Source organism: Carassius auratus, chromosome 21 (assembly GCF_003368295.1).
Source record: "Carassius auratus strain Wakin chromosome 21, ASM336829v1, whole genome shotgun sequence".
Classification (NCBI taxonomy): domain Eukaryota; kingdom Metazoa; phylum Chordata; class Actinopteri; order Cypriniformes; family Cyprinidae; genus Carassius; species Carassius auratus.
The window spans coordinates 21,820,636-21,834,054 of record NC_039263.1 but is presented as its reverse complement, the minus strand read 5'-3'; the positions used below and the strand labels follow the sequence as shown (position 1 = coordinate 21,834,054).

The 13,419-nt window shown below is 36.4% G+C and overlaps 1 protein-coding gene across 1 annotated transcript in view; it reads right to left on the bottom strand.

Moving 5' to 3' along the window:
- Positions 1–10,244, bottom strand: part of LOC113038897 (neurogenic locus notch homolog protein 1-like) — a 35,029-nt gene extending 24,785 nt beyond the window's left edge. The window contains exons 1-4 of the mRNA XM_026196687.1: positions 9,839–10,244; positions 7,745–7,817; positions 858–1,120; positions 45–383 (exon numbers count right to left, since the gene is read on the bottom strand). Of these exons, the coding sequence (XP_026052472.1) occupies positions 45–383; positions 858–1,120; positions 7,745–7,817; positions 9,839–9,902 (739 nt within the window). The 5' untranslated portion in view covers positions 9,903–10,244. The remainder of the gene's footprint in view (positions 1–44; positions 384–857; positions 1,121–7,744; positions 7,818–9,838) is intronic.
- Positions 10,245–13,419: the final 3,175 nt, after the last annotated feature.

Genomic DNA, 13,419 nt, shown 5'->3' with positions numbered 1-13,419 from the left:
GCTTAGTCTAATTTGAATTTAGAGAGAAATGGGAAATCACTGACCTGACAGACAGGTGCAGGTGTAGGTGTTGTCACTGGTCTGTAAGCAGGTGCCTCCGTTCCTGCAGGGCGAGGGGTGGCACGGGTGATAGAGGCGCTCACAGTGTGTGCCGGCGTATTTAGGTGGGCAGCGGCACAGGTACGAGCCCACCTCGTTTATACAGGTGCCTCCGTTTCGGCAGGGGGAGGGCGAGAGGGCGCACTCGTTCACGTCCTGCCGACATGTCTGTCCGTGGAAGTTCGGAGGGCAGCTGCAGATGTAGTGCGACTCGAACGCTGAACACTGCCCGCCGTTGGCACAGGGGTTCGATGCACACGGGTCGGCCTGTTGGCATGTTTTACCTGCAGAAATACAGAGGTTAGCTTATCATGCAACAGATGATCTGTACAAACCAGGCCCTACAGTTCGGCACGCATGTGACCACGGACCACAAAACCAGTCTTAAGTGTCTATATTTTTTCTGAATATCTGAATAAATCAGCTTTCCATTGATCTATGGTTTATTAGGATCGGACAATATTTGGCAGAGATACAACTATTTGAAAATCTGGAATCTGAGGGTTAAAAAAAAAAATGGTTGCAATGCATATTACTTATCAAAAATTAAGTTTTGATATATTTACGCTAGGAAATTTACAAAATATTTTCATGGAGCATAATCTTTACTTAAAATCCTAATGATTTTTGACATAAGAGAAAAATCTATAATTTTGACCCATGCAATGTTTTTTTGTCTGTTGCTAAAGATATAGCCCAAGACTGGTTGCACCACTACATGCAACCCATGAGGACGAGGGTGATTTATGCACGTGTACCTGACCATCCAGGTGGGCAGCGGCAGGTAAAGGTCTCGAGCGTGAGCAGAGAGCATGTCCCGCCGTTTCGGCACGGAGAGCCCATGCAGATGTTATTGACAGGCGTCAGACAGAGCGGGCCGCTGTATCCCAGCATGCAGTCACAGAACAGCTCCAGGTCATTGCCCTTCATCCGTGTGCGACACGTGCCTCCGTTGAGACACTGCGACGGGCTGCAGGGGTTCGAGAACTGACACTGGGGGCCGACGAAGTCTGCAGGACACCTGAAGAGACACAAAACATGGAACAATTCATATTATTTAACAACTGTTTAGAACAAAATGGTCTGAAAAGTAGATAAACGTGACAAAACAGTCAAGTAAAAAATTTTGGGAAAAAAAATTATTCACAAGAACGCAAATATTTCTTTAAAGCATTATCGGCATGCTAATTATATTATTATATATTCGTTTATTTTATAACTCATATGCATTTACAGAGTCTATAAGAAAACTAAACAAACAAAAAACAAGTTAATTAGTTATTTTAATATTATAAAATTATACACACACAGATTATAATGTTATTACTTAATAGTTTGAGAACAAAATGTAACAAAAAAAGTTTAAAGAATGCTAAATATGAAAAAAAGCTTTTTTACACACATTATTAAAATATATTTTAAAAAGCATAAACATATATATATATATATAAAAGGATATATTTTAGGACACTCTGAAAAAAAACTATTATAATAAAATAAAATATATAATAATTATATTTTAATTACATACAATTAAAATATAACAATATACTTTTGTTAAGGGTTAAAGTAATGATAATTGTTTTCGTATGTTTTATATATTTGCACGCATTTATTAATTCATATATATAAGTTTTTACTAAGTCTGCAGGGCACTTCAAGAAACAAAACACACAGAGATTATAATATAATTAACAATAAGTTTACACATTTGTCTTAAAATAAGCTAAATATGACACACATTGACTCTAATGTTTATTTAGGCTTGTTGTCATACATATTTAGACATTAATTAGTCATGAGTCATCGATTGAAAACCTTCAAGTAAAAAAAAATCTTATTTTTTACATTTAAGAAACGCATGAGTTAAAGTGCAGACGTCTGTGATATGTTTTCACTCAGACGGCCAAGTGAACCTATGTGTGTGTGCACACGTATAAAACAGTGTGTGAAAGAAAGACACTGTTCAAACTCATCTTCATTCCTCAGGGCAATCAGGAGCCCACACAGTGTCACATGCTCTCTCTTTCTGTCTCATATCAACACATACGAGCACATCATATGACACCGAACATCTGAACACTTTCTTCAACAGCCAATAAAGATCATTTCAAAAAGTAGACAGTAAGATATAGTAAATGCAGAGTGTTTTATTCATAGGAGTGTGTGTTTGTGAGCTGCAGCAGGTGTGTGCATAAATAAGGGCAGCTGTGCTTTAGGCCCCTCCCACTGCACTCTGCCCCTCCCCCAAAGCTTGTTGCCATGGCGAGTGGCATAAGGTCACTAAGGCAGCTCCCAAGAGAGGATCAAACTCCGCCCCTCCTAAACTCCTGCTGCTGATATCTCACTTTTATCAGCACAGAATCTCCATTGGTATGATTTGATCTCATCCATATTCATCATTTCCATTTATTCCATCTTCTGTGTGCTTATCTTCAGTCTGTATTAAACATATCACAGGCCTGGGCTGAATATATCAAAATCTTAGTGTTTAATGTTTCTTTCTCAAATTCAAAATGAATTCAATTTTTTGTAATGGCAGAAGTTTGTATCTGAATATATAGAATTTCTTTACAAAATGTAGTGCATGCACACATTGTGCTTTTATGAATTCATTGTTCTAAAAAATTTAAGAAAACTTTAAAAATATATATTTTACATTTTTTAACAATTTAATAATAATAATAATAATTATAATAATATATTTATATAAAAAATAATTTATTTATTTTTTAAATAAAATGTTATAAAATATATTAAAATGTTTATTATACGAATAAGCATATTTATTTATAAATAAATATTTAGGTTTTAAATAAATATATAAATATAATAGTTTTTAAAGCGCAATACTGTATGTAGTACAGTGCATTTTAATAAATTCAGTTCATCTTTAAAAGGAAAAAACAATTTAAAAATCATACATATACTTTTTTTTTATATTTATTTATAAATAGTGATTTTTTTTTTAAAGAATGAGTTCTTTAAAATAAAAAGTAAATAATAATAAAATGTATTACACAATATATAAAGTTATAAATTCTATATATCTTTTAAAAGATATCAATATTGTGGGTGAGTAATAAACACACACATACACACACGTAAGCCTTTTCACAATAAATTTGATTTGCTAATTGACGTGCAGTAGTTTAATAATAAAGACATCCCATGGCAAACACTTGCATGCGCAGATGCGTGTGTGTGAGTTTACTTGAGGCATTAACACAGTCTGTCTCTCTTTGTCCCCAGAGACAGAAGCAGAAGTCATCTGCAGCCCGTCGTGGCAACAGGTCCGAGAGCAGGAGTGCGTGTGAGATTCGACTCTGAACAGATGCTGCAGTGACCTGTGACCCCTGAGCACATTTGTGACTGCAGGCTACAGACCCCCCATTCCAGTGGGCCGGTCTACCATCTGCTGCTGCCTTCTGTGTGTGTGTGTGTGTGTGTTCATACCACAGACTTCCTGCCCTTGGTGTGAATCAAAACAACAAACTTTCATTTTCTGCGTCTGGCCCTCAGAGACATAGTCTTATACTTTACACCTTAACAAACACATGACTTTGAGAATCAGGTGATGTTCTGATGATACAAGTAAAGAACTGATAAACTTTTAGGCTATGTATTTGTTCTTCATATTTGTTTAGATTGTTTCTGGCATTATAACAAAACACTTTTCAACCATTTAAAAAAATATTGATCTCATCAATGACTCATTGATGTTGTCTTAGATCTGAGTCGCTCTCTTCACTTATGAAACAATGTGCTTTTGTCATTAAAAAAAAAAAATTATTTCAGTTTTTTAGTCATTTTATTACTTCAACTTTTTTTATTTCAGTTTTTGCAAAGGCAAAATTTCTCATTAAGTTAAGTTTTTAAAATGTAAAACTTAAAAAAAAAATTTAGTTTAACTTTTAATAATATTTATATTGCATTCACTAATATTTTGAATTAGCTTTTATTTTTATATTTCAGTTTATATTAGGTTTTAGTCATTCTATGTTTTACATTTATCTGTAACATTTCACTTTATTTCAATTAACGGAAAAATACAGTGCTTACATTTTGAACTCTAGTTATAGGTTTCACATGCATATTTCAGTTCTGAGACGATGACCACAGGACAGCACTTCGCTAACTATAAACGGTGCATGCAAAACCACACTGTAAACTAAATGCATCACATGGAAGTTTATGAGAAATTCTCTAATGTGGAAGTTACGCAATAAATGTCATGCAACCAGACACCAGATGCCGTTTCACACAGTTTTGGAGGAAAGACTAATTTAGAAACATATGGTCTGCATGTCTTTCTGTCTCCTGCTCACAAACATTACGATTCATTCTACAAATAGCTTTCGTAATGCACATCATCACCCCAAAATACAGCACATGCTTCTAGCATGACGATGCATTCAAAATACACACACAAATGTATTAGATTAGTCTCAAAATGATGACACCCCATCCAAAAGCTGTCACCAATCCAATCACAACCAGTGATAGAAGATCACAAATTCCACACTTCCAATTAACTTCCCGCGCTTCAACATTCCAGAAGTGATGTCACCTGCCTTTGGAATGATCAGAAGCTAATAGAACACTTAATCATGGTTGAAAATCTAAAACTAACTATTATCAATCGAATTCTAACACATTTTGGAACTGCATTCACTTATATCACTAAAACACAAAGCCAAAAACCTAGAAACTCAACTGGTTGGAGCTGTTGACTTTTTTTGTCCAGAAAGGAACATCTGAGATCTAGAAAGACAAAGTGCTCTAAATAATTTCAGAACTCTTGCCTTTAGAAGTTGTTGATTAATACAGGATTGGATTCAATTACCAAATATTATTCCCCAATAAGCACTGAACTACCATTACAAACATTACTACCATTAAAAACATGACAAATAGATGTTTTACAAGACTGTACATCAGTGTTATTTTATTATTTATACAGTATTCGTTAGCTTTTATTCGTATTTATTTATTTTAAGCTTTGATTTTAATTAATTAGATTTTTATTATTATCTGATTTCATGAAATACAATTTGATATTTTTTAAATAAATAAATAAATGATTGATTTATTTTAGTTAACTAAAGTGATCTGTGCAGCAATGTTGTTATTGTTAACTAAACCTACTATAAACACAACCAACACTGATATGACACCCCATAACTCCAACCACACCTAAAAATACTTGCAATAATTGGTTTTAATATGGCATCAACCAAAAAGGTCAAGTTTCAGAGTCTAGAATAAGTATGTAATCTAGTACGACTACATTCGGAGACATTCAGTGCCAGAGTTTCACCCCTGCACATTATCTTCATTGAAAATCAAGCAAACCTCATCTGTCATCAACGATCATCACAGGCACCTTTAACTCCTCAACTGACTAAAGTAGGACATCCTCTCATGAAATGTCAGAAGTTCACGTGAAGTTTACCCAAGTCTAGCAGCGCCCACCTCAATTCAGATGCAACAAGTCAGAGAAATCCCCACACGCTCGTGCACACAAACACCAGCCAGTTACAAACAATTTCCAAGGCTGAGAACCGGACTACACAGGAAAGGCGTCAAAGTTCATAGAAGATATTTATGGTAGAAAAGAGGATCCAAAATATCTCCGCTCTTCCTGTTTATCATCGGGATCATCACAACAGGATGTTCAGGGTTTGTCCCCCAGTGAATGTGTCTGTGAACTACTCATTACTGAGAGATACCATCTCTCTCGTCTTTTTTAGACTGATTCATTCATTAATTAGTGCCATTTGATAATGCAACCGTAACTGTTATAATTACTCATTCTCTGCATTACAGATCTGAACAAACCTTGGAACACTAGGGTATTAAACATTGCTACATTGCCTCAAATGGAGCAGCTCATTGTAGGCAATAAAAAAAAGTGAAAAAACTCCATTGATTTGCACTGAACAAAAGACTAAAATAACAGATCAGTAAGCAACCAAATAGAATGACCTAGCAACCATCCAAAAACAGAACATCCTAGACAAAAAAAAGTGTCAAATCACCATACAAATCACCCAGAACACCCTAGCAACCAATCAGAACACTCTAGAATGGAAACAGAAACTTTTTCACAGGCATAGACTCACATTTTCACTAAAAGAGGAAAAAATGGTTGCGCTTTTATTATGATTTAAAACAAAGTAAGTATAATAAAAGGCATCTTCTAGATTAGAAAATGCATGATTAAATGCAGAACAGGAAGCGTGGCTAAACGTGGTCTCTCACACTTGTTTGCTTTTAAATTTCCCCTCTTTAAAGCATCACACACACACATACTGAGGCCTTTCTCATGAGTTCCTGCAATCTTATTACCCCCTCCACCATCTGCCCTCCAAAAAAGACACCATTCACTCACTCACACACACACACACACACACACACACACACACAGCCTCCCGGGTGTAAGAAAACATACAACATAAGCGACAAAGATAGAAAAACAAACAATTTCAAACAAACATGTTCTGATTTTGATTGCCAAATCATAGTGAATCTCTCTATATGCATCCTATGAGAATAAAACCAAATTTTATTCCATGCTAAGTGTGTGTGTGTGTGAGACAATGGAGGTGAGGGCCAGCTGTTGGGCTGAATGGCATGAATAGACATTGACAGAAGCAGCGTCCCACTGCAGCAGGGCACCAACGGACTACTGGGGGGTTGGTAGGGGGGTCCTTTATCTAAGTTTGAAACAGAATGACTATGGGCGCGTGCACATTCGCACATGCGCACACACACAAACACACTCGCAAGATGCTTACAGCTTTGTCTGGTTGCTAAGATGGGGTTTGGGCCTAAAGATGGAATCTCAAAGTGGTTGATTACAGCTTAAAAACAAATACACAGGTATGCATACACTTTTCTTCACTACACTGAGTTTGCATGGTGTCTACTGGCGTTTAACTAGATTGTGTGCAACTCTTTTCCACTGAGCTGCTATATGGTTGTTTGGAGATTCAGAAAGTTCTTGATTCGTTAGGTTTTTAGATCTGTGTTTTGGATTGTAGGTCACAGAACTTGAGAGGAAAAGTTATTTTTTGAACATGAAACCTACACTCTTAGAAATAAAGGTTCCAAATCAGGGGATTTACAGCAATGCCATTAAAGAACTATTTTTGGTTCCCCAGTTTAAAAGTTCTTAAAAGAATCACTTTTTCTTAATGTGAAGAACATTTCAATAATCTAAAGAATTCTTGTAGAATGGAAAGGTTCCATGAATGTTAAAGGTTCTTTGTGGAACCATCAATATCAATATAGAAACTTGGTTTTCAAGAGAGTAGAACTTTTTTTGGTTCATCTAAGAACTTTTCAGTAAACAGTTCATAAAATAATAGCTTTTCCTTAATGTGAAGAACATTTTAATGCTCTAAAGAACCTTTCGTACAATGGAAAGATTCCATGGATGGTAAAATTTCTTCATAGAATCAGATGCCAATTAAGGACCTTTTTTTTTGAGATTGCACTATTAAAAATAAAGCTTAGAAATGCCATCGAAGAACCATTTTGGTTCCTCAAAGAACCCTTCAGGACTCTTATTTTTTAAGAGTGTGTGCAACATCAGACGAAAAACTTCCTTTTTTTTAGGAATACGTTTTTTGTAACGTACCTGCATGATGCTTCTCCGCTCGGCTTGAGCTCACATATTCCTCCATTCTGACAGTATTCTGAGCATCTTTGCCCTAAACACAAAGACAAACATCTGTTAGTGCATCCCAACAATCACACATTAAACCACACAAATCACCAGCAGACGAACCAGGTCGAACACCCACCCACCTGTGCATCCCATAGCACACCTGTCAATGCAAACACACATGCTAACTCCTCACAAAAGAACCTCACCACCTATAGACTTCAATAAAGGGACCTGAGCCCTTTGTTTTGTGGTCCCGATGGAGAGCCACTGGCCTTTTGTTGGGCTCTGAATAACTGACTTTGATGGAGGAGTGGGGGGGGGGGGGGGGGTTCTTGACTATTCATCAAAAGAGATCCTGAAAAATCCAGTTATCCAACACTGAGCCTGGAAATAGCTCCACATCCTCCACAATCCCCTCTCCATGTGGCCATCAGCCTTCAACAAGGATTTAAACTCAAAATACAGTCTTCTCGTTTCAGTATTAATATATCAGCTTTACACTAGTTTAAGTTTAGCTGACAGTGGTCTGACACATCTTGACTTTCTGCAGTCTGGGAGGGCATTCAATGTGCTTTAATAAGCCAAATGTGTCCATTTATGGAAGGAAGTATATTTATTTCGCAGGAGCGTGTATCATCACACTTTAAGGATTAACAGAGCATCTAGGCCAGTCGCTCTAGACTGCAGTTGTGCACTTGTTGAATGAAACCAGCTGCCTGCAGGCCGTCTTTAATTGGTAACGACCGTCTACAGAAAAAGCTCTCAGACTAGTCCTCATTACAGATTAAACCACCAGTATTGATCCTCTTTTTGTTTTTTCTCTTTTGTTTCTTTAAAATGTCAATGCACAGACTAGGTTGTGCAATGGATTTCACACACTTTTGCCAAGTGAACTATATATATATATATATATATATATATATATATATATATATATATATATATATATATATATATATATATATTATTATGCAATGGATTTATTATTTATATTACAAATTTTAACAAAAGGTAATATATAAAATGTAATTAAAATTAAATAAAATATAAAAACTAAATTATATTTGTATAATAGTAATTTCAATGACTTCTTGTTAGGATATTTTGCTTAACTTGTGTAGCTACCTCAGGTTTAAATTGTGAAGAATATCACTTTTTAAGAGTTTGTTTCGTTTCCTGTCTAGTCTTGTCATTTCCCCTGTCTGTCAGGCTCTCGGTTCCTCCACGGGTGCGTGACCTGATGTATATATGTGTGTGTGTGTGTGTGTGGAGGGGGGCGCGCGCGACAGCTGCGGAGCCCACGCCGCGCGGACAAAAGAAATCAGAGTCCAGCACGAGCCCATAAAACACTGTCTCGAGCTATTGTTTACCGGCGCACGAGAACAAGAGCACAGTCCCTTCCTCCTCCTCCTCCTCCCTTCATTCAAGCACAGATCGCTTTCCTCCAGACTCCACACACTATTCAGCTCAATCAAACACCAGAGACAAGACAACGTCCAAAAAAACAACCGCAATAACTTCAGAAATCAAGCACTAGCACTGTCATAAAAAGTTACAGGGATACTTCTGAAGTTACTCAACTTTAACGTGAAGACATAAATCTGTCATCTTTACGGTTATACGCATGGTAACAAGAACAGAGTTACACAAGTGAGAGTGAAAGAGATAAATAACAATCCAGATTAATAAGAAAAACATGTGGTCTAGTACACCCTTGTATAAACATGCACTATTCTATTTAATATTGATTTAACGTTATATTTTCATAACAGACAGGTATTGCTCATTGTGTAGAGACTTTGGCACAATTGTATCATGCAAAACCCATGCCATTAAAACATGACTTGAAAAAATGAATGGAGCTGTAAGAGAGAAAGTTTTGCAGAAAATAATATTATGTTTATCCCAATATCAGGTTGTTCTGTGCAACAAGTGACGCTCGCATCACAAGCTGCGAGGAAATATCACTAAAATACAAATAAAAAAACTCAGAAGTGTGAAATGAATTCACTTAGAATCATACTACTATGTAATTGTGAAATGTTATTAGTTGGTGTATGATACCTTGCGCCACCGTCCCGAGCGATGCTGCCGTCAGTAGCGTTAATTTCACCAAGAAACGGTTCATAACTCCGCCTCGGCGTTACAACTTCAATAAAATCCTTCCTGAAGCTCTCATAGATCCCAAGAAGTCTTCTTTAAATCTTCAGAAAGTGCAGGAGAGTTCGAATAAATATCCGTGTTAATCAATAAATAAATCCCGACGTCTCTCAAGAGCGTCCGCTCGTGGGAAACTCTGCTCTGTTCTCCGTTTGTAGCGCGCCGCCGACGTCACCGTCGCGTGGGACTCTGAGAGCACGCTCTTCCGAATGACTTCTCACGCGCACGCGCAGCTGATATTATCCCTCCGCGCAGGTACCGAGGGGGAGATTTCCTTCAAATTATTGTGGGTCTGAAAAAAAATGAAAGGAGCGAACACTCCCTCCACAGTTTAGTTTCACCGCAAGGGAAGAAAAAAAAAACAAGAAGAAAAAAAAAACACTTTCTCACACTCTCTTCCCAGGGTGAATGTGGGATATGCAGGTTTATTCCTGTCCCATGTGGAGAACTGAGGAGGGACTATAGCTACAGGGCGTATCACTGCTTTCTGCTGGCGCCAGCTCGGACCCAGAGCAGGGGGGGGAGGGGGTGTGATTAACAAATCAATACCCAATGCTGAAAGTGTGCATCCTTTTTCTCTAAATTCTAAAGAAGGGGGAAAGTTTTTGTAGCCTATGACCAGTGGGAAAAGTCCCATGTATTTTTTGGGACATGGTAAAATGCCATGGTTGTTTGGCTAATTCAATGTTTTTCTAAAATAATACTATAATAAAACATTGTCTCTTTGGACATAATGGTAATACCATGTTGTTTTTGATAATAATAATTATAAAAGTACTTTTTAGTTTTTTTTTTTTTTTGTCTTGTTGTAGGTATAAAAAGAAGCTTGAGGTTTATGCCTTAAACTATGCCTTAAATTATATATATATATATATATATATATATATATATATATATAATGCTTTGGACAAGCATCGAATCATTACAATAGTCCCATTTTTAGCACACATAAATACAAATATCATGCTTTTGCCATTTCTTGAATACACTTACTGTACAATGGTACCACCACCATACTTTTTTTGTAAATGAGATCACATTACTTAGTCATACTCTCTTTTTCTCTCTTTATCTCACTATGGCAGTTCAATAGTCATTTCTAAAATGATCAATAAGTGGTAAAGATCAACGATGTCAGAGGAATTCCCCTTTCTATGACCTATAACTGCACTGCATTGATTGCTTTCATTTCTCTTTTAATGTTTCAATTTGTGATTTGTATGTGAATGCAATATCTGTCGTTCAAATATTGTTTTTGTTCAAAAGTTTTATTTGCTTTTCCCACATTTTTTTTGGCATGGAAGTGTATGTGTGGTTTCATCGCCCCAGGAATTATAGTAATGACACATCACGTTTGACAGCACGCACGAAATGTGTGCATGTCTGTGTGTGTCGGCCCGTGGGAACCGTTTGATTGTGGAATCTGCAACCGCAGGGCATACAAAAATAAAGAGTTGAGTGAGAGGGAGAAAGAGAGTGTGTGCCAGTACTGTAACTGACGAATGTTAGAAATCAGTTGATGAGCTCAAGAGACAAATAACGTCTCGTCGTGCCACTGAGGTTTCATTATGATTATTAAATGAAAGTCTCCAAGTGATTGCAGAAAGGTCACGTACAGTCAGCCTAATTTGATTCGAGAACAGTGGCACTTCCTTTTTCCTCTGTTCCTAAAACTCCCTTCCTTCCCATTTGAAGACACAGGGAGAAAGGGTTTGGATTTGTATGCATGAGGGTTTTGTGTTAAAGGTTTACATGTTCAAACGTTAACTTTTAAACAGAAAGAATGCATGCATGGATGAATGAATAAAAAAGATTGCATTAATATGAAGGAATTTCCTGCAATGATTTTCACTTGTATTTTCCTTATATTTGAAATTACACATCGCATTGTTCACATTATATTATTATTTTTTCCTTTTCTTAAAAGCAGAATACAATACATAAAAAATAAATACACAGAACATGTTAATGTGAAGGAATTTCCTGTAACGATTTTTCACATGAATGTTGCTTAGATTTTAAATTACACGTTGTATTAAATTACAAATTTGCATGGTTCACATTTTTATTGTTTTTATTTTTGTTTTTGTTTGTTTTTTAAAACTACTTATCAGAATATTATCAGTGGCTTTTTTTCCTTTTCTACTTTTTTTCTTCTTACATAACAACAGAATACAAATGAAAAAAAAACAATAAATAAATAATTAGTAAGTGTTTAAGTTTAAATAAGTGTTTAAGTTTAAAAAAGATACTTTTCTCCAAAAATAATAACAGAAAATTAGTTGCTTGGGTCAAAATACTGATTTAAAATAATGAATACAGTGCAGTTTAATGGTTAACTTGATGTCTGTGAAGACTGAGTTATTCAGATCAGCTTATTTTAGTCAACTTGTTGCATTTGTCTGGCTTCTGATGTTTGCATCTCATCAAAAGCAACCTAGCAAAAGAAAAACCAGTCCAGTTGACTAGAATCACTCTTCTAGTCAGGTTAACTAGCACAGAGGCCCGTCAGGATCAAAGAGCGTGTGTCACCTACCAGGTCCTGAATGAGTGAAGTACTCTATAATCACCTGACGGATCTCACACATACACGCTGTGAACAAGTCCTCGCATGCCATCCTTCCCTCCTTCCCTATCCTGCCAGAGTTTGAATAATAAAGCTTTATTTGCATTTCTAAAGCTGATGACAGACACAACCCCCCATTGGAGAAATCTCAAATCTGAGCTGAGCATGCCTGTACTCTTTACCCTACAGCGTGTGTGTGTGTGTGTGTGTGTGTGTGTGTAAACACATCCAGAGACAGAACATCAGGATTCAGGAGAGGCTGTAGTCTTTTCACACACTAGCACACCCACACCCACACACACACACACACACACACACACACACATACATATGTGTGCTGGTGAGAAAGGAGACGCCTCAAGCTTTAAGACAGGAAATGAGCCCAATTCACATAGAACAGACAGAACAGAGATCTGAACCACTTTAAAATCATAAATGTGTTCATAGTCCTCAATGTTATAATGAAGAGTAGAATGATGCATAATGACTTTGATTATCATTTGAACTTTCTTTTTAAGGCCTTAAAGGAGTAGATTAACACAAAAATGAACAATTATTGAGAATTGTTGCTTCATTTGGACAAATGTAGCACTACATCATTACTTGCTCACCAATGGATGCTCTGCAGTGAATGGGTGCCGTCAGAATGAGAGTCCAAACAGCTGATAAAAACATCACAATGATCCACAAGTAATCCACACCACTAAAGTTCATCAATAAAAAGTTTTGTTATTGTAAGAAATCCATTATTAAGAAATTTTAAGGGTTGTTTCTTAATTCATAATAACGCTTCTTCCAGTGAAAAAGTCCATCTCCTGTCGTCCTCTCACATTAAAATCCACCCACATATTTCTTTATAACTGTTTTGGCTTGTAAACTTGGCTTCAATAAACTGTGCATATTTTTCTCCTGATTCAGA